Source organism: Salvelinus fontinalis, chromosome 42 (genome assembly GCF_029448725.1).
Source record: "Salvelinus fontinalis isolate EN_2023a chromosome 42, ASM2944872v1, whole genome shotgun sequence".
In the NCBI taxonomy this organism is placed as follows: Eukaryota; Metazoa; Chordata; class Actinopteri; order Salmoniformes; family Salmonidae; genus Salvelinus; species Salvelinus fontinalis.
The window spans coordinates 5,899,496-5,925,819 of NC_074706.1; the positions used below are offsets into that span (position 1 = coordinate 5,899,496).

The following is a 26,324-nucleotide window of genomic DNA, read 5'->3' on the forward strand; positions in this document are numbered from 1 at the left end:
TGAGTGATTGAGGCTGGTGACTGTGTCTACTGACTGGTGTGGGAGTCACTTCTCTGGCTGGGCAGTGGGTTCGCGCGAGGCTGAGTGGTGTTGTCAGGTCTGCACACACTCCTAATCTAATGATGATGATGCTTGTGTGTCTGTCTGTCTGTCTGTCCGTCCATGGGTGTCCGCACCTCCTCAGTGCTTCAGTTGCTGCAGGACAAAGTAGTCTCTTCTCAGACACACACAGAATAGTGCCGTCAGCTGGCTAGGCTTGATGAGGGAAGGTGAGGAGCATTAGACAGGGCAAGCTCGCTTCCTCATTATAAGGGTGATACCTGTACAGTAGGGAATCATTCGGACTGAGGCAGTGGTCATTACTTTGGATTTAAAAAGGTATTAAAAACACAGGACTTGGAGAACCACTGGATAATGATTATGACTGAGACAATCATCCACACTCCAGGGGGAACGAGACAACCCTGTAGGTAGGTGTCAGCATGCTAAATACTGTACTGAGGACTGGGGTGACCTCGTTACTTTGGAGTGAAATGACTTTGGCCTCTGGTGTTACTGTACCTGCGATCATGCTGTCAGTGTGGGCCACGCGGTCCAGGACCAGGTTGATGAGGGCCGTGTCGGTGCAGGCCTGCAGGTTCCTCACGCTCTTCTTCAGGATAGCCGTGAAGATGCTCCACACCTCTGCCTGGCACGTGGGCTCACACTGGGTATCGGACATAATAATGGATCCGATTTAGGAAGAGATTTCCAGATGCTCAAAGCGCTAACATGTAATCATAGAAATAGGCCTACAATTACTAGAACGGGGATGCCCATTCAAGTCAATGAGACCACGATGGGTGGACTGGCAGAAAAACATATTTCTATGTGTGTACAGCCACAACTCAACCACCATAGTCCATAGATTATATTATACATATTGTTCCATTTCATTTTGTGTGAGTAGCACCCACCTTGTCCAGCAGCTCCACCATGCACACAATGCTGTCCTGCTCCTGGATAATGAAGTTCATCTCCAGGTCAAACTGGCCCCCCACCAACTAGAGAGAGAGAGAGAGAGAGAGAGAGAGAGAGAGAGAGAGATGAGGGTAAGATAGAGAGAAAGAGAATGAGAGAGCGAGAGAAAGTGAGAAAGAATGAGAGAAAGAAAGAAATAGGGAGAGAGAGAGAGAGAATTCATCAACCTACGCAATTCAAAAGCACAGAGTCAAAAACAACATCTCCAATGCAATTGGATTAGCATATGCCACTGAGCTTTTCCCCTCACACCTATTTATATGTCCTTTTTTCAGGACATAAAACCCCTGGCACAGGTTCCTGGGCCACATCAACTGCATAACCAAATCCCTGGACCAAGCCGGACGGTGTATTTCTAAACATCTGCTCCTCTGTGGATCAGGCCTGCTGGACAACTAGATTAGAGGAATGGGTTGAGCTATAGCTTAGCTAGCTCCGCCTAGCTTCTATCATACTGCTGTTACCTATCCAATCCAGTTGTCTCAGATGTGTACAAGGATGTGAACAATGAAGCAGGCTGGGCTTCAATACAGAAAGATGCTCCACTCTCTGCTCTATTTCACCTCAATGCTGTCATATTCTGTGAAGACAAGTGAACAAGGGCATAGCGGAGGGTAATTATTACCCCCTGAAATGAAACACATCCCGGAGGATAAAACCCTGCCTGGTCCCGAGTAGAGTATGAGAATTGAGCGGTGGGAAATTCCGCTCATGGAGACCGCTCTGGCACTCCACGTCCTTCCCAACCGCACCACTAAAAACCGCTCCTTGCTCACAGGAGAGAAAAAAACTGATGCTTCAAATTCGCTCAATTCATAAAAATCACTTAATTTAGGGTACTTTTATCCCTTTTTCTCCCCAATTTCGTGATATCCAATTGGTAGTTAGTCTTGTACCACCGCTACAACTCCCCTACGGACTCGGGAGAGGCAAAGGTCGATAGCCATGCGTCCTCCGAAACACGACCCTGCCAAGCCGCACTGCTTCTTGACACACCCGGAAGCCAGCCGCATCAATGTGTTGAAGGAAACACCGTCCAGCTGGCCACCGAAGACAGCTTGCAGGCCACCGAAGACAGCTTGCAGGCCACCGAAGACAGCTTGCAGGCCACCAAAGACAGCTTGCAGGCCACCAAAGACAGCTTGCAGGCCACCGAAGACAGCTTGCAGGCCACCGAAGACAGCTTGCAGGCCACCGAAGACAGCTTGCAGGCCACCAAAGACAGCTTGCAGGCCACCGAAGACAGCTTGCAGGCCACCGAAGACAGCTTGCAGGCCACCGAAGACAGCTTGCAGGCCACCGAAGACAGCTTGCAGGCCACCGAAGACAACTTGCAGGCGCCCGGCCCGCCACAAGGAGTCGCTAGAGCGCGATGGGACAAGGAAATCCTGGCCTGCGCCGCCTCATGGGTCTCCCGGTCACGGTCGGCTGTGACACAGCCTGGGATCGAACCAGGGTCTGTATTGACACTTCAAACACTGTGATGCAGTGCCTTAGACCGCTGCACCACTTGGGAGGCCATAAAAATCACAATTTAACCAACACCAATCTATTTTTGTGACTACCTGGACCTACCATTTGGTTATGAAGTACTGAAACCAAACCATTTCATTTGAAATAAATAACAAGAGTAAGACTGTAAGTAGCGCTCATCATTTCAAATAGGCTACATGTCGTATTAAAAACAGCATATAAACGTCATAAATAGGGCAGGTGCCAGACAGGTAGTTTAAGAAAATAACAAAAATAATTTATTTAAATTAAATTAAAATTATTATTTCAAGGCTATAGCCTACAAAGAAACACATTTTGAAGCATTTGCGAGTACGACACACTAGCCTGGCAGGGACATTAAGCTCTCATTATTTAAACAACATGTTGTATTCAATCATTATAGTCTATACATTTCACATATACGCTGTGACTTACTGAAAATGAAATACAAATTAAAAGAAAATTGTCTTATTAGGCTCAGTCTACAGTGCCTTTAATTCATTTCTAGAAACACGAGTTTGGCCAGAGTCTGTGGTTCAGGCTCATGGGTTGGTGCCTGGAGAGCAGGCCAGAAACAGAGAACACCCTCTCTACGCTTGCAGAGCCACTGGGGATGCTAAACACCCTCCGGGCCACTCTTGTCAGGCTGGCAGGATGCAGAATTGTTGTTGATTTCTGTAGGTAGGCCTTAACAATTTTAGGTAAAATAAACCTATCAAAACGGAAAGCTCCTTGAAAGAGGTAATATGCCTGGCCTGTTGGGCCAAAATCAATGATGGCCTAGCCCTAGTGTATAGACAACAGAACAAAACTTGAGAACTGATTTTTAGTTTAGAAATACTTTGCTACAATGACACACTTAGCTAGCTCCCCACCTCATTCCTTCCTGTTAGTGTGTGCATGCAGTAAGTACACCATCTTCCATCTTTGTAAGTCACCTTGATTTTTCACCTGTGTGTTTAATCAGATTCTTTATGAAAATATTTAGCGAACTCCATGACAGTAGCTAAAGCAAGGGGTTATAGCAGCACACAAGTAGACTACAGATGCATGCTGGGCCGGGCATACCCTGAGCTCGTGAAGTGAGCTCTACTGAAGCTCTAATGGAGCGAAATTGGAGCGGGCGAGAAGGTCCAAGCTTCAGCTTTTGGGAAACTCGCTCTGCGCTCCAGTCAAATTGGGCACGCTCCGCTCCTCGCTACACTCTGCTCATATTCCCTGGTCCTGAGTGGAATACAGGCTGTAGTCGTCTCCTCGAGCCTCTTTCTGACCTCCATACTTCTCAAACACAATGCAGCAGCAACACAACAGCAGAGGGCTGGTTGGGTGAGAAGCCTATTTAGAGCCTGACTTTAATCTTGTAACATCATGGCAACAACTGGCACTGGCAGACATGACATCTTAGTCAGGATCACCCTACAGCTATGATAACAGAGACATCATACAAAACTGTCATCTTAGTCAGGATCACCCTACAGCTATGATAACAGAGACATCATACAGAACTGTCATCTAGGATGTGATAAACCTCAGACTCGAGCTAACACTAAATTAATTTTTCCCCAGTTCCAATTCTATTAGTAGTAGTAGTAGTAGTAGTAGTAGTAGATACTGTATGTTATTTGTCCCATATGGGAAATTGGATTGCAGCATATATAAAAAATATATATATTGCTTTCAAAGGTTTAGGCCTATATAACGCATCGTTTCTGTTGTAAATCCAAGATTTGTAACAAGTACATTCAACGAAAATAAATATATATTTTATAGATAGCTATTCCCTTAGATGGCTCCCTTAGGTGAGTTGTTTTGTCAGTTACGCATTTCATGTTTGAAACCTGGCTTTTACTTTACCTTTCATGCATATTATTAATTTCATCTAGGCACTGCCAGTGTGTTGTGTTTCTCAGCTGGTGTTTGTGCACACACACTATGTGTAAACATGTTTTGCCTCCAAAAACATGAATCGTATTATTTCCACGGCAGCAGGATGTCAAGGAATGTATTATGCTACCTTTAGCATGGAAAAGGTTATCTACATGGAGGTTTGTGTGTGTGGTGTGTGTGGTGTGTGTGAGAGACCTATAGCTAAGGAAGGAATAACGTTCTTTGTGTCTGGAAATACATTGTACAAGCTATAAATGTCATGATTTGTCATTTATTTAATAGTGGCGATGACATTTTTATGATTGAACCCTGCCTAATAGAAAGTGATAAGAAGGAAAATAACGCACATGTCAAAACTAATATTGTAAGATGGGGCGCAAGGTGTTGAATCAACAAGAAGGGCCTGTCACTGGACGGAAAGCAAAGAGGCATAGCCACCATTTGCCACGAGACAGGCGGTGAGAAGACAATTTGATTGGGATGAAATTATATCCTCAAGCTGTGTTTGATGGGAACCTGTCCCATTAAAATGAGTCAAGCAGGATTAACAGAAGGGGGGGGCTGAGGGGGAATCAGGGTAGCCCCCTGTCACCATGGACAACCAAGCCAGGAGATAAAAGCAATGATAACAGACCGTGCCACCCCGACAAAACACACGCTCACGTCATACGTCCATGGATCCCACACTAACAAACACACAGAAACCAAATACGTCATTTAGATACAGCTGCTGATCCAATCCATGACTCCTCAGAGGTAGGACCTAAAGTGTGTGATTGTGGAGTGGTGGCAATGATGGTTAGGTGCCAAAAGAAATCCTTTATTTAAATATAGATGTATTTATTTAAATAAAAAGGCAAGCTATGTAAATGATTTGTTCATCAGAAAGTGATTGCGCCCTTCCCTCCTCCTCCTCTCTCTGGCCATTAGCCATTGGGCTCCCGAGTGGCGCAGCGGTCTGAGGCACTGCATCTCAGTGGTAGAGGAGTCACTAATGACCCTGGTTCCATTCCAGACTGTATCACAACTGGCCGTGATTGAGAGTCCCATAGGGCGACGCACAATTGGCTCAGCGTCATCCGGGTTAGGCCGTCATTGCAAATAAGAATTTGTTCTTAATTAACCGACTTGCCTAGTTAAAGGTTAAATAAAATAAAAGTGTAAAATAATAAATAAAATAAAACCAGTGACATTCTTTCCATCTTCCCTTCATTCCTCCCGTTGCAGTAGCTGATAAATCAGTCATTTGCATTTTGGGGGGCCCCCCCACCCAGGCGGGATTGTGTTAATGGATATTTTCTACAGCACTCGCCACAGTAATAGGTGATTTACGAGCCTGACACTCTGGGCGAGTCAGACATCCGTCAGAGTCAGGTGACAGGGGAGAGAGGATGGGAGAGGGGAGTCACATGAGGGCGAGGCCACAGTGGTGGCAGCACTGGCCTAGAGGGAGGTCAGTGTGTGAGTACCAAAGAGCTGTTTTCACTCAGCCTGTGTGTGTGTGTGTGTGTGTGTGTGTGTGTGTGTGTGTGTGTGTGTGTGTGTGTGTGTGTGTGTGTGTGTGTGTGTGTGTGTGTGTGTGTGTGTGTGTGTGTGTGTGTGTGTGTATCACGGAGGGGGTTTTAAAAGGATGAAAGCTCGATGGTTGAGATGAGAGTCTAATGGTTGAGACCGTCACGAGTGCCAGTGCATGGACATTAAAAGCAGCCGTGTGTGTCTGTACCAGTTGAGTTGTTAATGACGTTGTAGTAAGGTTGATATTAAAGCTGAAATAGAGACAGTCAGAACGGAGTGATGGGAACCCCAAGAGGGATTTGGGTGAGTAAGCAAGTCTAAGTACAAGAGAACATACTAAACCAACCTCAGCTTTCTCAGGAACTTAGCCAGGCCTATCTGTACAGTACCATAGATATCATTTCTTCAAAAACAGGTCAGACAGCCAGAGATGGTAAAATATGTGTTTTAAACAGATAAGCTATTCATGAACCACATAAAAGAAACTGCCTTCGATGGGCAAGTATTACGATCACTGACCACAATTCCACTTCCTTCCACTGAACACCACAGGAAAAGAAACGTCCTTTTTGGCACAAATTCTGTTTAATTAAGCAACAAGCCCCGGGGGGGTGTGGTATATGGCCAATATACCATGGCTAAGGGCTGTTCTTACGCACAACGCAATGTGGAGTGGCTGAATACAGCCACAGCCGTGGTATGTTGGTCATATATCACAAACCTCCAAGAAACCTTATTGCTATTATAAACTGGTTACCTAGAGCAGTAAAAATAAATGTTTTATCATACCCGTGGTATACGGTCTGATATACCACAGCTGTCAGCCAAAGCAACATTCAGGGCTCGAACCACCCAGTTTATAATCCACTCGCCTAACTTTGAAGTTGCGCAAATGATACCGTGCCCATTTTAGAACAAAAGTTCACTGCATTTATAAGTATTTCCTAATTACCATTAATATCTCACTGGCCTTCATATTTGCCCTTCCAGATAAAGCCTCATCATCCTCCACTGCGATGGGAGAAATATCAGTCAAGAAAAAATATCAGCCTGCTTATACTTTTAATAGGCTTAATTTATCATGTTTAATCGTCTTCTGGTGCCCGGAGTTTAATTGAGAAATGCCTACCTCATATCTCACTGCTGATATTTGAGATTAGAGCTTAGAATTATGGCAGTTTAGAATTCAAATGTGTTATAAATTAATCTATGGGATGTAGCTTTGATTTAGATCAAGTTCAAAGTACATTGACATGATTTGGATGTATGGATTGGCAAGAAACACATGAAAGTCTGAGCAAGCAGCCCACAGCAGAACGGTCACGGAAAATATTATTTTACAAACTGAGCCTGAAGTAACAGAACACCTCAGACTGATGAAAGTACTGCAATACAGTCTGCTGCACTTCCTCCTGTGTACCTTGCAACTCATAGTTGGAGTAGGAGCACCGCTAGCCTAAAATGTGGTGAGCCACACACAGAGCTCAGCGAATCTGTTACCTCAATCGATGATGCAATCACACAGAGTCAGACTATTGGCTGCGTCCCAAATGGTACCATATTCCCCCATTTGTTCCGAAGTAGTGCACTTTGAATAGGGTGCCATGTGGGACACAGCCTATAACCTGCAGGAGGCAGTCGCCCGCCACTTAGCAGTAAAACTCTACAAATATCACCTCCTTGCCTCCACTATGGAGGTCTGACTGAGCAGCGATGACAGCATAGAAAAGACAAAACAGGGATGAATCCATTGTTGTGGGCACACTGAAAAGAGTCGTAAAATCGAAGCCTTCCGATTTCAGTCCTCCAGCAGCCTAAGAGCTGAATAGTTCATAAAGTAGCCTAGTTTCTAGGGTAATAGATTTGAAACATTAAACATTTAACATGAAGTCAACTATTTCTGCTGACTCACGTTATCCTGAAGAACTGTAGCAGTAAAAGGCTACCTGTTTTCTGTCAACTTCACTCAAAACAGCACATACACGTCAGCTTTTCATTGGTCTGTTCCAAAATACGCAGACTCTGTCTCGACCTTTAAGTCTTTATTGAAGACTCATCTCTTCAGCAGGTCCTAGGATTGAGTGTAGTCTGGCCCAGGGGTGTGAAGGTGAACAGAAAGGCACTGGAGCGACGAACCGCCCTTGCTGTCTCTGCCTGGCCGGTTCGCCTCTCTCCATTGGGGTTCTCTGCCTCTGACCTTATTACAGGGGCTGAGTCATTGGCTTACTGGTGCTCTTCCATGCCGTGCCTAGGAGGGGTGCGTCACTTGAGTGGGTTGAGTCTGATGTGATCTTCCTGTCCGGGTTGGCACCCCCCCTTGGGTGCCGTGGGGGAGATCTTCGTGGGCTATACACGGCCTTGTCTCAGGGTAGTAAGTTGGTGGTTGAAGATATCCCTCTACTGGTGTGGGGGCTGTGCTTTGGCAAAGTGGGTGGGGTTATATCCTGCCTGTTTGGCCCTGTCGGGGGGTATCGTCAGTGTCTCCTGACCCCTCCTGTCTCAGCCTCCAGTATTTATGCTGCAATAGTTTGTGTGTCAGGGGGCTAGGGTCAGTCTGTTATATTTGGAGTATTTATCATGTCTTATCCGGTGTTAATTTAAGTATGCTCGCACTCTCCTTCTCTCGGAGGACCTAAGCCCTAGGATCATGCCTCAGGACTACCTGGCCTGATGACTCCTTGCTGTCCCCAGTCCACCTGGTCATACTGCTGCTCCAGTTTCAACTGTTCTGCCTGCGGCTATGGAACTCTGACCTGTTCACCGGACGTGCTAACTTGTACCGGACCTGCTGTTTTGGACTCTGAATGATCGGCTATGAAAAATTTACTCGGGGTGCTGACCTGTTGCACCTTCCACAACCACTGTGATTATTATTATCTGACCCTGCTGGTCATCTATGAACGCTTGAACATCTTGGCCATGTTCTGTTATAATCTCCACTCGGCACAGCCAGAAGAGGACTGGCCACCCCTCAGAGCCTGGCTCCTCTCTAGGTTTCTTCCTAGGTTCCGGCCTTTCTAGGGAGTTTTTCCTAGCCACCGTGCTTCTACATCTAGTTTGGTGTTTTAGGCTGGGTTTCTATACAGCACTTTCTTTGTGACATCGGCTGATGTAAAAAGGGCTTTATAATTCAATTTGATTGATTGAGTGAATATCCACACTAGCATAACACAAAAAAAGAAGCAATGGGCATCAAAATGGATATTAGCCCTCTCTCAAACTGCACAGAAATGGTGAATCATAGGAGGGAGGGATTGTTCTACCCAGGGAGCCTGTGTATGAGGTGCTTTGAAGGTCATGTGGCCAGACCAGACAGGCAGGGAGACACAGCAGCAACAGCCTTCCTCTCTCTCCATTCAACTGCTCTCTCGCCACCTCTCCAACTGCTCTCTCGCCACCTCTCCAACTGCTCTCTCGCCACCTCTCCAACTGCTCTCTCGCCACCTCTCCAACTGCTCTCTCGCCACCTCTCCAACTGCTCTCTCGCCACCTCTCCAACTGCTCTCTCGCCACCTCTCCAACTGCTCTCTCGCCACCTCTCCAACTGCTCTCTCGCCACCTCTCCAACTGCTCTCTCGCCACCTCTCCAACTGCTCTCTCGCCACCTCTCCAACTGCTCTCTCGCCACCTCTCCAACTGCTCTCTCGCCACCTCTCCAACTGCTCTCTCGCCACCTCTCCAACTGCTCTCTCGCCACCTCTCCAACTGCTCTCTCGCCACCTCTCCAACTGCTCTCTCGCCACCTCTCCAACTGCTCTCTCGCCACCTCTCCAACTGCTCTCTCGCCACCTCTCCAACTGCTCTCTCGCCACCTCTCCAACTGCTCTCTCGCCACCTCTCCAACTGCTCTCTCGCCACCTCTCCAACTGCTCTCTCGCCACCTCTCCAACTGCTCTCTCGCCACCTCTCCAACTGCTCTCTCGTCACCTCTCCAACTGCTCTCTCGTCACCTCTTGTTCTCTATCCAAGTCTCTCCCTCTAACCATTGTCTTTGTTCCAGGAGTCACCAGATCCCCTTCTGCGTAACCTAGCCTCTTAGCCTGGCTGTTCAGTCCCGAGGCCATTCTAAATTAATCATGGGTGAACACAAGCACAACAGCTGAGCAGAGCACAAACAACCTATCTCCATGGAACTTATGGAATTAGGTGGGGAATTGTAGGGGTAATGGCAGTAGGAAAACACCAGGGCCAATATTCACAGTAGAAGTGCTGATCTAGGAACAGTTTTGCCTTTCAGATAATAATGAATAAGACAGGAATGAATAAGACCTGATCATAGACCAACATTTCTACTCTGAGAATCTCTGTGAATACAGACCCAGAGGTAGAAATGCCTTACTAGGCTAATTGCAGTGGTCCCCAGTTATTAGAAGTCGACCCTACACCACCAGAATTCCCAGTGAATAGAACAGGCCTAGTTAGGGCTAATGATTAGGGGCACTGTGCCAGTGTGCAACCATCAGGTTTAGATAGAACCAGTGGAGATCACAGAGGGTAGTCAGAGGATAGAACCAGTGGAGATCACAGAGGGTAGTCAGAGGATAGAACCAGTGGAGATCGCAGAGGGTAGTCAGAGGATAGAACCAGTGGAGATCACAGAGGGTAGTCAGAGGATAGAACCAGTGGAGATCAGAGGGTAGAACCAGTGGAGATCACAGAGGATAGAACCAGTGGAGATCACAGAGGGTAGAACCAGTGGAGATCACAGAGGATAGAACCAGTGGAGATCACAGAGGGTAGTCAGAGGATAGAAACAGTGGAGATCAGAGGGTAGAACCAGTGGAGATTACAGAGGATAGAACCAGTGGCGATCACAGAGGGTAGAACCAGTGGAGATCACAGAGGGTAGAACCAGTGGAGATCACAGAGGATAGAACCAGTGGAGATCACAGAGGGTAGTCAGAGGATAGAAACAGTGGAGATCAGAGGGTAGAACCAGTGGAGATCACAGAGGGTAGAACCAGTGGAGATCACAGAGGGTAGAACCAGTGGAGATCACAGAAGGTAGAACCAGTGGAGATCACAGAGGATTGACCTCCCGGGTGGCGCAGTGGTCTAGGGCACTGCATCGCAGTGCTAGCTGCGCCACCAGAGTCTCTGGGTTCACGCCCAGGCTGGGCTGGGTTCGCGCCCAGGCTCTGTCGCAGTTGGCCGCAACTGGGAGGTCCGTGGGGCGACGCACAATTGGCATAGCGTCGTCCGGGGTAGGGAGGGTTTGGCCGGTAGGGATATCCTTGTCTCAGTATGTAAAATGATATGAATATATATATCATCATATATCATTGATATGATATGAATGATATGAATAAAATAATAAAATGTATGCACTCTACTGTAAGTCGCTCTGGATAAGAGCGTCTGCTAAATGACTAAAATGTAAATGTAAAATGATAGAACCAGTGGAGATCACAGAGGATAGAACCAGTGGAGATCACAGAGGGTAGTCAGAGTTCCTAGGGGCAGGAGAGGAGTACATGGGGATAAGATCAACAGCAGCCATGGATGAGGTCATGTGATGCAGGGGAAGATCAGAGCCAGAAACAAATTGAACCACAGGGGAAGTGGCTCTCTTCAAATGACCTGAAGTAGACACAGTGTTGTGAAGCCAGGCTACTCATATACAGCACTACTGTTGCCTGTTCTTCTCCGTCTGACTGTGTGTGTGTTTTTAAGTTGTGTTTGTATTTATTACGGATCCCCATTAGTTCTTGCCAAGGCAGCAGCTACTCTTCCTGGGGGTCCAGCAACATAAGACAGTTAAATAGTGATTACAATAAAACATGACTTTACATTACATCTTACCCAACACATTCAGTGTGTTCCCTCAGGCCACCACCTCAACATCCATGTGCCGGTGTGTGTAGAGCGCGTGTCTTATCACGTCTATCTGTGTCTGTGTCTCTTCAGTCTGCGCTGTTCCATAAGGTGTATCTGTTGTTTTCAATCTGATTCTACTGCTTGCCTCAGTTACCTGATGTGGAATAGAGTTCCGTGTAGCCATGGCTCTATGTAGTACTGTGCGCCTCCCATAGTCTGTTCTGGACTTGGGGGTTGTGAAGAGACCTCTGGTGGCATGTCTTGTGAGGTATGCATGGGTGTCCGATGCATGGGTGTTCCTTTATTATGGACTGAACTCTCCCCATCTTAGCTACTGTTGTATCAACATGTTTTGACCATGACAGGTTACAATCCAGGGTTCCTCCAAGCGGTTAAGTCACCTCAACTTGCTCAATTTCCACATTTGTTACAAGATTTACTTGAAGTTTAAGGTTTAGTGAATGATTTGTCCCAAAAACAAATGGTATGGAGTTTTTGAAATATTTAAGGAGTAACTTATTCCTTGCCACGCATTCTCTGTGTGTGTGTGTGTGTGTGTGTGTGTGTGTGTGTGTGTGTGTGTGTGTGTGTGTGTGTGTTTCCATTATCTCCATTATAAATGCTTCTCTTCCTCTCCTAATGAAATCACGATTCATTCTACGGGTGGAATCCTTTGAATTAAAAGTAATTTGCCTGAATGAGGCACTGAGACAAAGGAATCAAAGCTGAGACAGAGCACAAAGTGCATACATCTCACACATGCTGTTAGCTGCTGTTTGCTGCTGTGGCGGTGTCCCAGAAGACACCATGGCAACTTATTTCCGTAGGACTTAAGACAGCTGTCATGTTGTCTGACTTCACTGAAATTAAATGATTATTTGTCACATGCTTCGTAAACAACAGGTGTAGACTAACAGTGAAATGCTTACGGGCCCTTCCCAACAATGCAGAGAGCAGAATTGGTCTGGAGCCCGTAAGACTGCAGCTATTCAGTGCAGCGCCATCTCGTTCATTAAATTGCCATACACTTAGGAACAACTTCCTAATTGTGACTTGCAACCCCCTTTTGCCCTCAGAACAGCCTCAATTCGATGGGGCATGGACTCTACAGGGTGTCGATTATAATGCTTCCCACAGTTGTGTCAAGTTGTCTGGATGTCCTTTTGGTGGTGGACCATTCTTGATACACACGCGAAACTGTTGAGCATGAAAAACCCAGCAGCGTTGCAGTTCTTGACACACTCAAACCAGTGCGCCTGGCAACTACTACCATACCCCATTAAAAAGGCACATCTTTTGTCTTGCCCGTTCACCCTCTGAACGGCACACATACACAATCCATGTCTCTAATCGTCTCAAGGCTTACAAATCCTTCTTTAACCTGTCTCCTCCCCTTCATCTACACTGATTGAAGTGGATTTAACAAGTGACATCAATAAGGGATCATAGAGTTTACCTGCATCCCCCTGGTCAGTCTGTGTCATGGAAAGAGCAGGCGTTCCTAATGTTTTGTACACTCAATGTAGATGCACACATTGACACTAAGCAGACGTTGGAACGTGGTTTACTATTCAAGCTCAGCTGTAACAGAAATATGTAAATGTTTGGCTGAAGTGGTTTAAAGGGCATGTTTTCCCCTCTGTTCTGTCTCTACTGTGGACTCCAACGCAACACATTAGTCAGAGCTGGTTTTGGAGACATTGTAGTTGGACTCAGAAATCCCGGCACTCTCTCAAACTAAGTGAAGGATTACGTGTCAGGGGCAATTCTTGCGTGACGGGCCCTAGCGTTTCAAAATAACCAGACTTTCTCGCAGGATTCAATCCAAAATCATGCCTAGACCACCCGAAATATATATATTTTTTTTTACAGAATTGTGTTAATCTGTCCCTGCAGGGTAAGTGGTGAAAATGTCAGAGTCATCTTCAAATATGTCATGTCCATGTTCCTGCCATGGGTGATAAACACATCCCACAGTAATCACTAGTCGGCTGAAGCAAGGAGAAAACGCTCGCTGCCTTTGTAGCCGATTTCCGTTTCCATCAGCTCTTTTAATTGGATCGCTTTAACGAGGTCTCTGACCGTCGCTAGCTGCTGTCGAGCTGTTCTACCACTGAGGGGTGTGACTTAGCTCACATCAGTCTCTGACAGGCAATTAAAAGTCGTAGCTCGCTCCCTACAAGCCCAGCTCCAAATCAAACATTCATCACGGTGACGTCGGACATGGCGTCGCGAACAACGAACGCCACCGTCACATATTTCCACTGTTGTGATGAGCGAGCCCTCACTTCTCCGCCCAGCGAGGCCACCTTGACATCAGCTGCTGAAACTGTTCAAACTAACAGATACAAAACCCCATCACCTAAAGAATCCCATGGGGGGGGGGGGGGGGGGGGGGTGACAACTGCTTAGAGGAAATTAGCTTGTGATGAAGAAGACACTAACCGATGATACGGCTTCCTTCATCGTGAGTGAGTGAGTGAGTGAGTGAGTGAGTGAGTGAGTGTGAGTGAGTGAGTGTGAGTGAGTGAGTGTGAGTGAGTGAGTGTGAGTGTGAGTGTGAGTGTGAGTGTGAGTGTGAGAGAGAGAGAGAGAGAGAGAGAGAGAGAGAGAGAGAGAGAGAGAGAGAGAGAGAGAGAGAGAGAGAGAGAGAGAGAGAGAGAGAGAGAGAGAGAGAGAGAGAGAGAGAGAGAGAGAGAGAGAGAGAGAGAGAGAGAGAGAGAGAGAGAGAGAGAGAGAGAGAGAGAGAGAGAGAGAGAGAGAGAGAGAGAGAGAGAGAGAGAGAGAGAGACAAGGGATGAGGAGAGCAAGAGAGAGACAGGCAATGGGGAGAGAGAAAGAGAGCGAGCGAGATGGGATGAGCAGAGCGAGAGAGACAGGCGATGGGGAGAGAGAGAGAGAGAGAGAGCGAGCGAGCGAGACAGGGGATGAGGAGAGAGAGAGAGAAACAGGAGATGAGGAGAGAGAGAGAGAGACAGGGGATGAGGAGAGAGAGAGAGACAGGGGATGAGGTGAGAGAGAGAGACAGAGAGAGTAGTGAGTTAAGGCAGAGAGGATATAAACAAGCCTGGAGGTCCTGCAGCCTTGTTTTCTGAGAGCCCCACACTGTCAGACTGATCAGGGTGATAGCTCAGCTTAACTGTCTTCACAGCCCATACACACACAATTCGTTTTCACATTAGTTTCATGACTCACTCCAACTCCCTGAGACTGCCCTCCTCTCCAATGCAGCATAATGGCTTCCATGATCTCCCCAACCAACTATTAACAAGACGATGGCATCGTAAGGGCGAGCCCTGCAGCTACGGACTGCTGTATTGAGAGAGGGGAGGAGAGGAGGTGATGTGATAATTCACGCAGTAGCTGAGAGAAGCACAAGAGATGGTGAAGATGATGCCAGAGTAAAAAGGCCAAGTCAAATATTTCAGCAAGGACCACAGGGGTAAACCATTGTTCCTTCTCATAGTAAACGAGACTGAAAAAGACAAGACCTCGTCAATTCACAAAAATAAAAGAGAAACCAGCCCTTAAGGAGAAAGGTTTAAGAAAACGTATCTTAAAAGTCCTGCTAGAACACTATTTTGAAGTCCTGAGGTTGACACCCCCTCTGCGTCAACGAGACCTCACCCTCTTTCCAAACAGAAGAAGATATTGGGAAAGAAATGTCAATTCCTCAGCTTGAGGTAGCCTATGATGTGACAGTCCTACAGCTAACTATGACCTGATATAGGCCAACGTGAGGGTTTGAAGTGCAGAGTCACTGGTAGTAGTGATCTGATGTTCAGAGGCACATCCTCCCCCGATACCACGCTCGGAGAAAGAGGAGGAAGACAAAATCAAATGGGATTCAGCAGGGAGAGAGAAAGAGGAAGGTGGGTGGGGGGTGAGCTTCCTTAAAGTTGTGAGTAGGAACAATTCTACATTTGCTCACACAGGACCAGAGTTGACATTGCAGATTAGAGGGGATGGGGATTGGAGAACCACACATATTTGGGGGGGAAACAGACATGAAAGTGCTTGAAGTTTACAATGTATACCATTGCACTTCCAATACTGCCTAGTTACAAAGACATGCACAGCGTCAACTGTATTCTGTTAGTAATATCCTTTATCAAACACATCCAGCATCTTAATGTGTTCAAAATGTTCCTTTAAGCCCAGGCCAAATATCTTTCCAGTGAGTTCTCTTATTGCACAAATAGTGATTAATGACCAACTTGCAGAAATTACACTTCTACACGGTTGGAGAGAAAAAATAAATAAAAAACGGGTCTTTAATCAAAAATGCATTATTAAATCAATGAATTTTAAATAAAAAGGAGCGATGATCTGACATTGTTGACCGCATTCTAACTCATTAACATTTAGTTCCACAACCCTGCCTTTTTCATGCTATTAGTGACACACACACACATACACAAATGAAATGAGCAGAGGGGGCCATAGCTGATCTAATATCATCTAGTCCAGCAGTTGTGGATTAAAACTATCGCTTCCAGACGTTTTGTTCACTGTGGGGTGTTGCATCATTAGATTAGGAGTGTGTGTACGTACGAGTACTGGTGTGTGTGTGTGTGTGTGTGTGTGTGTGTGTGTGTGTGTGTGTGTGTGTGTGTGTGTGTGTGCGCGTGCCTACATCCCTCTGCAATTACGCTTAATGAATGCTTTCCCATTATGGTCCTCTCCATTAGAGAGCACACAGGGCTGGCATTCCATCAGAACAATTAACACCTACAGGCGTATTACATCATAGTATATTCATATCACCGTCTACTCACTCACACTGTTCTCTAGGGCTAAATGTACAGCTAAGTAACTACTTGCTTAAACACTCACTTCATCTATCTAGGCCACTAGGACTGGTACACACTCTGCTTCACTAGGCATCCAAGAGTCAACATAACATGTTGGTTGTCGTAGTAATAGGAAACTGAGTTGGACAACAGGGACCAAAACATTTTTAGACTGTCGGCTTCTACAAATACGGCTGTGATTGGTTATACACGGCATCATCCTCTATGCTGCGGTGTTATCATCACCATAACAGCCAGCACCTCATGCTGTCTGAGCTGTGAAACAGACCTCACGTTGATGTTCCACTTCAGTTGCTTTCAGTTGATATGTTCCGTGCACAGAGGGCTGCTTTCAGACTACTGTTCTGTGTAGGTTTGTTGATGTTACAGCCAGGTCGCATGAGGACTGGGGAGGTCCACAGGGAGGGATGGAGTTCTTGTGCCTGCCTGCCTGCCTGCCTATTAAAAAACTCACTACTGCACAGCACGTCTGCTCCCCCCCCGGGAGCAGAAGAAAAACTAGCAGCGAGGAGTTGTAATCACACAGAGGAGGAGGTGGGCTCGGCCGGCCGGCTGGCTGCACAGGGCCTTATCCAGTCCACTGTAATGTATGGTCAGCTCTACACTGACTGCAGTGCTATAAATCAACTGGCACCATATATAGAAAGAACCCTGGTCTCAGAACTGTACAAAATATTGTTTGGTACGTTCAGATTCCTCTCACACTGTAAAGCCGATAACCACACATCCTGGAAGTCTTTCTATTGGGTTAGCCTTTGAGGTAAAAACTGTGCATTTCCTTTTCTTATCAGATTTGTAAACTTCACCATGTGATTTATAGCTTGCAGTCTAGCCTGGTCCCATTTGTGCTGTCTTGCGAGGTGGCAAGACAGACAGGACAAACAGACCAGGGACCAGGCTATAGGCCTAAAACAAGGTAGCAGCTGAAACAGTTAAATTTAAAAAACAGTCCATCTCTTCTCTTTCATCTGACTAAACGGATGCGAGTTCCTTTGATAGCAGGGAGCACAGAGATATTTGACCATAATCTCTCCCTTCCTCTTTTATCGCTGGCCATTTCTCTGCTGCAGTTGGGGATGGAAGATGGAAATTCCACAGCTTAACTGCCGTTACTCTGTCAAGATGAAAATGGCTAGGCATTAAGGCAGGCTCTTCTCTCTCATTACTCAGTCTAGGTATCGTTATCAGTGGGAATGCAGCCCTGTTTTACAGAGCCGTTGATCCCCCTGTAGCCACACATTAAACCTGACTGATTCAGCTACGGCCCAGGAGGCTGGAGTGGCTGTGGGCCCTGGACGCTGGAGTGGCTGTGGGCCCTGGACGCTGGAGTGGCTGTGGGCCCTGGACGCTGGAGTGGCTGTGGGCCCTGGAGGCTGGAGTGGCTGTGGGCCCTGGAGGCTGGAGTGGCTGTGGGCCCTGGAGGCTGGAGTGGCTGTGGGCCCTGGAGGCTGGAGTGGCTGTGGGCCCTGGTGTTTTTCCTGAACATGTGACCTGACCAGGAAAACAATGGGTGCTAGCTATAACTACACTCTAAATATCAACTCTGGTCAGATCTTGGTCAAGTCATGTCGGTCAGGAGACTTTCCTGGGTTTATAAAGCTACTCAGTCGAAGACCGGACATTGGTGCTTCTGCTGTCTAGACCATTAGTGCTATCTATCTATAGTAGTGATCTGACATGGTGTTGGTTCAGCAGCTGAATGGGCCATCCCGCCCGAGAGGAAAGGGTGAGGGGCGGTCAGGAAATGACCCTCATTAGACAGTCTGACGAGTCCCTTTTTGCTTTTCCAGGAAACCTCCAAATCTGCTCTCTGATATGGAGGGGCTAGCTGATCTTTCTGAGAACGAGACATATTTTACATCAACAAAGCACGGTCATTCTAAGTAAAACCTTCAAAAATAGGTGCTATCTACATATCTTCTCAAAATAGTTTCCAGGAAACTTCTTTTCTCATAGACTCTTTCTGGGAACGAGAATAGATGTACAGATAAAAACTTGGAAATTATTTGAAAAGACTCAAATACAACTGACTCAAATATGCATTAAACCCAGGTATTTGAAATAAGTATTTGAAAAAGACTCAAATACAACTTGGTAGACTATTTGGTTATTACATATAACCATTCAAAGTACTCATTTTGGGCTGTGTATTTGAAAATACTCATACCAGATAGTGAAATACACATGTATTTGAACCCAGCTCTGGTTTTAATTAGACTTTAGTGCAAAGTTGCATGACAATAGACCACTTACAGACATGGGAGAGATGTCTGCCCTTTAAAAGCAGAAGACCAGATCAACAGGTGATGATGAAATAATAATCACTGTGTGTGTTCACATGCACACTAATAATTAGATATTAAACTGATTATGGCAGAAGGTTAAATATACCAATAGTCATGATAACACCTTATTAGGCTCATCTTAAAAATCGGCTTCAGGTCATAATCGAAGTAACCATTAGCCAATTAAAACACCTGGTTTTGTGAGCAATCAGTCTAATTTTTAGGACATGTAAAGGTCTTAAAATCAGAGTTATAGCGGCATATTTGATCAGCGGGTGAGCTAGCGCGATCAGCACAAGCGTTCCTTCTACTGCACGAGTGAAGTGAGTTCGGAAAAACGTTAAAAAGTATGCATCTTAGAAATAGTTTTCAAATACAAACTTTATATGTCCAAACTTAGAATTAAATAAGCTTCACAAAAATAATGTAATGACCTGACTAGATCATAAAAGAACAACTGTCCAGACAGAGGATTGAGTTTACGAATGGACGGTTTATTAAACCAACTTTACACAGGCTACTGTTTGGCCGTAGCCCACGCCAAATAAATGAAAGATAACCCACAAGCCAATCGTGACCTTCTCTTGTGAAGCCCAGACGTAAGAGAGAGAACAAAGGCGAAACCTGGTCTTAACTTCCAATGCTCCATCCCCCTGCCCAACCCCCCTCCACGCCACTCCGCCAACCACCAGGATGCCCGGCATCAGAACATTCCAGGCATTCCCGTGATTGGCAGATAGCAGGTTGACTGACATGTCGGACCCCGCGAACACAACCACCTACTAGCCTAACACATAACACACAGCTGTCTGTGCGGGTCGCTACAATAACATGGTCACTGCTGATTTTCTGCATGTATCAAAGTCCCATCAGGTAGCCTGAGTTTAGACGTGTCCATGTAAAAACAGGATTATTAGGGAAATCGTTCTTCTTGCGAAGCATGTAAAACACTTCAATCTAACTATTATATTCATCTGACCATTCACAATAATCATATTATATTCTGCATGTAACCATACTAAATGATATGTATTTATTAGGGATCCCAATTAGCTGATGCCAAGACAGCAACTACTCTTCCTGCAGTACAAACACATTAAGATTACACATAAAAACAGTACACCACATAACATAATGACACCACTACATATCTACGATACAAAATGTGGTTAAAGTATGCACCGAGGCTTATCGGTTTTGCATACTACCCTCAACTCCCGACATATGGGCTGATGTGCAGGAGAGCAGGAGGCTTGGTGTTTTTCTGAAACAACATGGATGGTTATAAATAGCATTATGGATGGAGCCTGGGTGAGGCAATATGCATCACGGAGGAGCTGCTGTCTGCATCCAGCTAGCTTGTTTTTGCATAGGAAATATGAACATAATGAGGACACACACACACACACACACACACACACACACACACACAGGGAGAGACTACCCAGCTGCTAATTAGCAGACTTAATTACTACAGATCCCCACAGCCAATGCATGACCTCTTCCCCTTCAAAAACAGTTCTTGACCATCCTAGCGCATTGTTCTATTTTTAGTTTAGAGGTAGTAGCACATCCGGTGACTTGCAGGTCCAGGGTACAAAGAGTAAAGTCATGATGCCGAAGACCTTTGGGTCTAAACGTTGCACAATAATATTGTAAGCGTTCAACAATGTGCGGGTGGGCCTCTATCTTTCTTTAACAAATCTAATACTCACATGCCTTATACATTACATTTATTGGACAACGCACATGGATCAAGATTTGCTGTAAATGTGCCAGATTGTACCAGCCAAATAATTGTCATCTGTAGTCCCTTCGTTGTTTGTTTAGAAAAGACGCAGGGACTTTATGTCAGCACAGGACATCCATCCATGGAGCAGTAGACCAGTAGTGTAGCCGGTGAACGTAGTGACATACAGAGGACACAGTGTCTCATTCAGGGCTTGTCCACGCCACACTTCAAAACCCCTTCAGTTTGTACACTGGCTTTTTTCTCTGCCTCAGCCACTCTCCCTCCCCCTCTCGCTCTCTCTCAGTGGCAGATATTTCAGAATAACCATTCCCATTCACATGTAGACACTGACAAGACTGCATTGATTGAATTGCTGAGGGTGATGGTGGGTCTGGTCACCCGTAATTGAACCTTAAACTTTACATCCGGAACTTGTGTCTGCCTTTGAGAACAAGCATTAGGGAAGTCCTGAAAAAGGTGCAGAAGGAGAGAGAGAAAGAGAGAGAGAGAGAGAGAGGAAGAAAGAGAGAGAGAGAGAGGAAGAAAGAGAGAGAGAGAGAGAGAGAGGAAGAAAGAAAGAAAGAGAGAGAGGGGGAGGGAGAAAGAAAGAAAGAGAGAGGGAGGAAGAAAGAGAGAAAGAGAGAGGGAGGAAGAAAGAGAGAAAGAGAGAGAGAGAGGCAGGAAGAAAGAGAGAAAGAGAGAGGGAGGAAGAAAGAGAGAGAGAGAGGGAGGAAGAAAGAGAGAGAGAGGGAGGGAGGAAGAAAGAGAGAGAGAGAGAGAGAGAGAGGGAGGAAGAAAGAGAGAGAGAGGGAGGGAGGAAGAAAGAGAGAGAGAGAGAGAGAGAGAGGGAGGAAGAAAGAGAGAGAGAGAGAGGGAGGAAGAAAGAGAGAGAGAGAGAGGGAGGAAGAAAGAGAGAGAGAGGGAGGGAGGAAGAAAGAGAGAGAGAGGGAGGGAGGAAGAAAGAAAGAGAGAGAGAGGGAGGAAGAAAGAGAGAGAGGGAGGGAGGAAGAAAGAGAGAGAGAGAGAGGAAGAGAGAGAGGTACAGTCTAGTAGAGCAGGGAGATGGACACAGTCACTGAGCCAGGCAGAGTGCAGCATCTCTTCTGCCAAATGAGCGTGTGAGTCTGTGCGTAGTGACCTGGCAGACTCACATAGGAGGACTGTCGTCCACAGCCTCAAACCAGCCAGCAGACAGACTTCAAATAGATGTATTTAGAGAACAGACAACCAGACAGTCAAGATACTGTCATTATCACTGATCATTGTAGCGTACTTCAAAGTCTTCTTGAAGGGAAAAAAGGATCTAGCCTCGTACTTTCACACTGTTCTCATACCACACACTTCCTAGTTGCATAATATGAGCTCGTCATTAAATCAGTAGACAAATATTCCAAAAACTGGCGAACAGCCAAGTTTGTGATAAAGCACATTAATGATTTACCATTGAAGAAGGTCAGAGCTGTGGTGAATGCTTGGGAAACATTCCTCTTGTACTAGGCTATTTTCACTTACTTTTAACAGATGCTTCCATTTCAAACTTCAATTTACACCAAACCTTACTAACATGTCAATGTGTGGCTAATTATTGGTTATGGTCACTTAATATCAGACAGACACTAATCTCTAGCACTGTGGTCATTATTGGTTACAATATGGCCAAATGCTAATATGCGACACCACTGTCAGATGACTGTGGTCCTCCATGGGGAATCAGGAAGCACGTTGCTGCCTCGGCATGTTCTCATCCTGAGACGCCTCTACTCAATCACTACTCCTTCCTGTGATTCTTACTACGTGATAAATGCCATCGGCGAGGCTTCCTCTGTCTGTTCCCAGAGCTGTGTCAACAGGAGATCTGGCCCTACCAGCACTCCACCCACAGTCATCTTGTTGTTGTTTTGGCCCAGAAATTGAGCCAAAAGATAAGACCTGCTTCTTACTCTGTGACTGAGTAGATGCAAGTTAGCAAGCAAGTCTCAGAGTCTGAAAGGTTGAGTAGTAGTGTCCTCTCTGTTATGAATAATCCCACAGTGACTCCATGTTAGGCCTCCATCCTGATCAAACCAGAGCATATGGAGTGAGCACAGCCTGGTGAGAAAGAGGTCATTTGGATGTAGGATTATAACAGCTGATGACTCTACCGCTAAGGGGCCAGAGCATTCCCTGATCACACTGCAGATATCCACATGCGGTAGTAGCCCAGTACGTACACTGTGCCTTCTGGAGACTCACTCCCAGACAAAGACAGACATTTTATCACCAGAAGAACTCTTCAGCCAGAGTTCAAAGTTCAGACTGGGGGAGTGTCCAGAAACAGAGAGAGCGAGAGAGAGAGAGAGAGAGAGAGAGAGAGAGAGAGAGAGAGAGAGAGAGAGGCTGAACCGTTTGTGTGTGTGTTTGTCTGGGCTGGGTCTAGCTGTAGGGTAGCAGAGTAGCAGAGCCTCCTCACATAGCTCGGTCGGTATAAAAAAAACAGACAGCTGGGTATTGTAGATCTCCTGGAGCACATGGACTTCCTCACATGCCTGAGCCAGTGAACATCAATATTGAGGCCAGGCTCACTCACCCTGCTGTTTGCCATTTCCCATGAATACACATCGTAGTGCCATAGTCCTTCAAATCTGCTACTGCGTCTCTAAAAAAAAAACTACCAAAATGTCCAAGAATATATGTTTTAATTCATGTACTCATCAAAATAAATGTTAACTGTGATACAATTAGCATTTTACTTTATATCAAGCTTTACATCCTTTCACACAAGGCAGCAGTGCTGTTTCTTGAAACCCCCCCCCCCAAAAAAAACATTTACCAGTTCATCGAATACAACTTGAGAGTCTGCAAATAGCTTACCAAACCATGCTAAGCACGGATGTACGGCATAGAGCTCATTTGCCAAATTGGTGGACCGCATTATCGCAAGTTCACAACTACGCAGAGCTGTATTAATCCCTGATACAGCAACATTTCTGCTTGCAATAACATGGCCTCCAGAAGCTAATAATCATGTGACCTAGTGAAGGATGAAATGTTAGTTTGCTTCAGTCTCTCAAAGGAAGAACATTGGGCCCATTCCTCTCATCCGCAGGCTGGCTGTGCAGGCTGGAGAGCCACTCCTTGTTAATGAACATCACTGTGTTGCATATATTACACAGCTGAACCCCTCAACACCCAACATCGATGAATGTGTACAACAGTAATGTTCTGCCCTTACTCACCCTGCTACAAAATCACAGGAGGGAAAGAGGATGAATAACCACGATAAAACGCTAGTACATTTTGTTTGTTTGTGTGTGTGTGTGTGTGTGTGTGTGTGTGTGTGTGTGTGTGTGTGTGTGTGTGTGTGTGTGTGTGTGTGTGTGTGTGTGTGTGTGTGTGTGTGTGTGTGTGAGAGAGAGAGAGAAACAGCCAGTGTGGCACACCAAGCGGGTCTTAACTCTTCATCCCCCTGAAAAGTCCTCTCCCAACAAAGGACAGGGGGAGACAGGAGGGAGGCGGGGGGAGGCAGGAGGAGAGAGGGGGAGACAGGAAGGAGGCGGGGGGAGGCAGGAGGAGAGAGGGGGAGACAGGAAGGAGGCGGGGGGAGACACGGAGCACAGCCTGTCAGGTTGGCATGACGGAACACTCATAGTCACGATTCCCGGGCGGTGACATGCCTCATCTGGCTAGCCCAGGATGATGGTTCATCTGTGGATGGAATTACAGCTGCATCTGATTGGTGGATAGGGGGGGGATATAGGGGTGATGCTGTGACACACACTGCCATAAAACAACCCCAAACATGGATATATTGGGCCTCCCGGGTGGCGCAGTGGTCTATGGCACTGCATCACAGCACTAGCTGTGCCACCAGAGATTCTGGGTTCGCGCCCAGGCTCTGTCTCAGCCGGCCACGACCGGGAGGTCCGTGGGGCGACGCACATTTGGCCTAGCGTCGTCCGGGTTAGGGAGGGTTTGGCCGGAAGCGATATCCTGGTCTCATCGCTTCTCACCGGGCGCAGTGCGCGCTAGCCAAGGTTGCGAGGTGCACTGTGTTTCCTCCGACACATTGGTGCGGCTGGCTTCCGGGTTGGAGGCGCGCTGTGTTAAGAAGCAGAGCGGCTTGGTTGGGTTGTGCTTCGGAGGACGCATGGCTTTCGACCTTCGTCTCTCCCGAGCCCGTACGGGAGTTGTAGCGATGAGACAAGATAGTAATTACTAACTCAATTGGATACCACGAAATTGGGGAGAAAAAGGGGATAAAAATTATTTAAAAAAAAAAAAACATGGATAGCTTGAGAATGTTCAGTGAACCTGATGGTATGTGAGTGTGTGCATCTACACAGGTCCCACACATTAGCCCTATACTGTGGGGGCTGAGAGTATGTTTCTGTATTAGTCAAGACAGAGGTTTCCTGCTGTGGTTTCTACTCTGCTCTTAACCTCAAATCAGCCTGAATAACCGGTGTCTGTATGTAGCCTCGCTACTTTAATAGTCTGTTTTTCACTGTCTTTTTACTGTTGTTTTTATTTCTTTACTTACCTATTGTTCACCTAATACCTTTTTTGCACTATTGGTTAGAGCCTGTAAGTAAGCATTTCACTGTAAGGTCTACACCTGTTGTATTCGGCGCACGTGACAAATAAACTTTGACTTGATTTGACTAACGAGACGTCTCAGCAGAGAAGGTGAAATCCCACACACAGAGAGGAAGGTAAAGGAAAGGCATTGCAGCTTTGTGAAACAGGCCTACACCTTCCCTGCAAAGGAAGTGAGCTGGCACAGCTAACCACATGCTGCCTGTAAACATGTGTTGCATTAATCATGCTGCATTCCATAGCAGACAATGGCAAAGAACAGTGGTTGTTCAAATCTGGAGTGTAGCCAACTCGAAAAAAAATAATTCTGGATGGATTCTCCTCGGGTTTTCTCCTGCCATATCAGTTCTGTTATACTCACAGACATTATTTTAACAGTTTTGGAAACTATAGAGTGTTTTCTATCCAATACTACCAATCATATGCATATCCTAGCTTCTGTGCCTGAGTAACAGGCAGTTTACTTTGGACACCCCAGTCATCCAAACTTCCGAATACTGCCCCCTATCCCTAAGAAGTTTTAAAACCTGGTGTGTAGCCAATATGTCTCTTCAGCATTTTGGCAGCTGTGTGAATGTAAACAGTAGGCCTGCATTGTGTTGTGGAGGTGTTTATTAATTGCATCGAATGTGCAGAGTGCAGTTCCTCCTAGTTCTGAGACAGAGGGGTGGTGCTGTCTAGCCGGCAACTGTACGGCCACCTATCTCAATCTATCCATGTTTGAGGTTGTTTTATGGCAGTGTGTGTGACAGCATCACCACTATATCCCCCCTATCCACCAATAATTCCATCCACAGATGAACCATCATCCTGGGCCGGCCAGACGAGGCATGTCACCGCCCGGGAATCGTGACTATGAGTGTCGCGTCACGCCAACCTGACAGGCTGTGCTCAGCGTCTCCCCCTGCCGCCTCCTCTCTCGGGAGAGGGCTTTGCAGGGGGATGAAGAGTTAAGACCGCCTCACTGTGCCACACTGGCTGTTTCACACAGACAAAGGAAAAACAAGTCAAGGGTACAGGATGAATCGAAGCCATCAATCAATAGGCCCCAGCCTGTCTTGGCCATTCACACAGCAACACTAGATTACCGAGGTCACCTCAACCACACACACTCTGTTCATACTAGAGTTTAGAGATCAGAGTGTGGGATAATTTGGAGCTACAACACTAGTAACAAAAGGAATC

The 26,324-nt window shown here is 46.3% G+C and overlaps 1 protein-coding gene across 6 annotated transcripts in view; it reads right to left on the bottom strand.

Annotated features, from left to right (window-relative positions):
- The window catches only part of LOC129841100 (lipopolysaccharide-responsive and beige-like anchor protein), a 340,220-nt gene that overhangs the window by 295,056 nt on the left and 18,840 nt on the right, over positions 1-26,324 (bottom strand). For all 6 annotated transcript variants that reach the window (XM_055909205.1, XM_055909200.1, XM_055909204.1 and 3 more), the window contains exons 2-3: positions 957-1,043; positions 562-706 (exon numbers count right to left, since the gene is read on the bottom strand). In XM_055909205.1, coding sequence (XP_055765180.1) covers positions 562-706; positions 957-1,043 — 232 coding nt within the window. The remainder of the gene's footprint in view (positions 1-561; positions 707-956; positions 1,044-26,324) is intronic.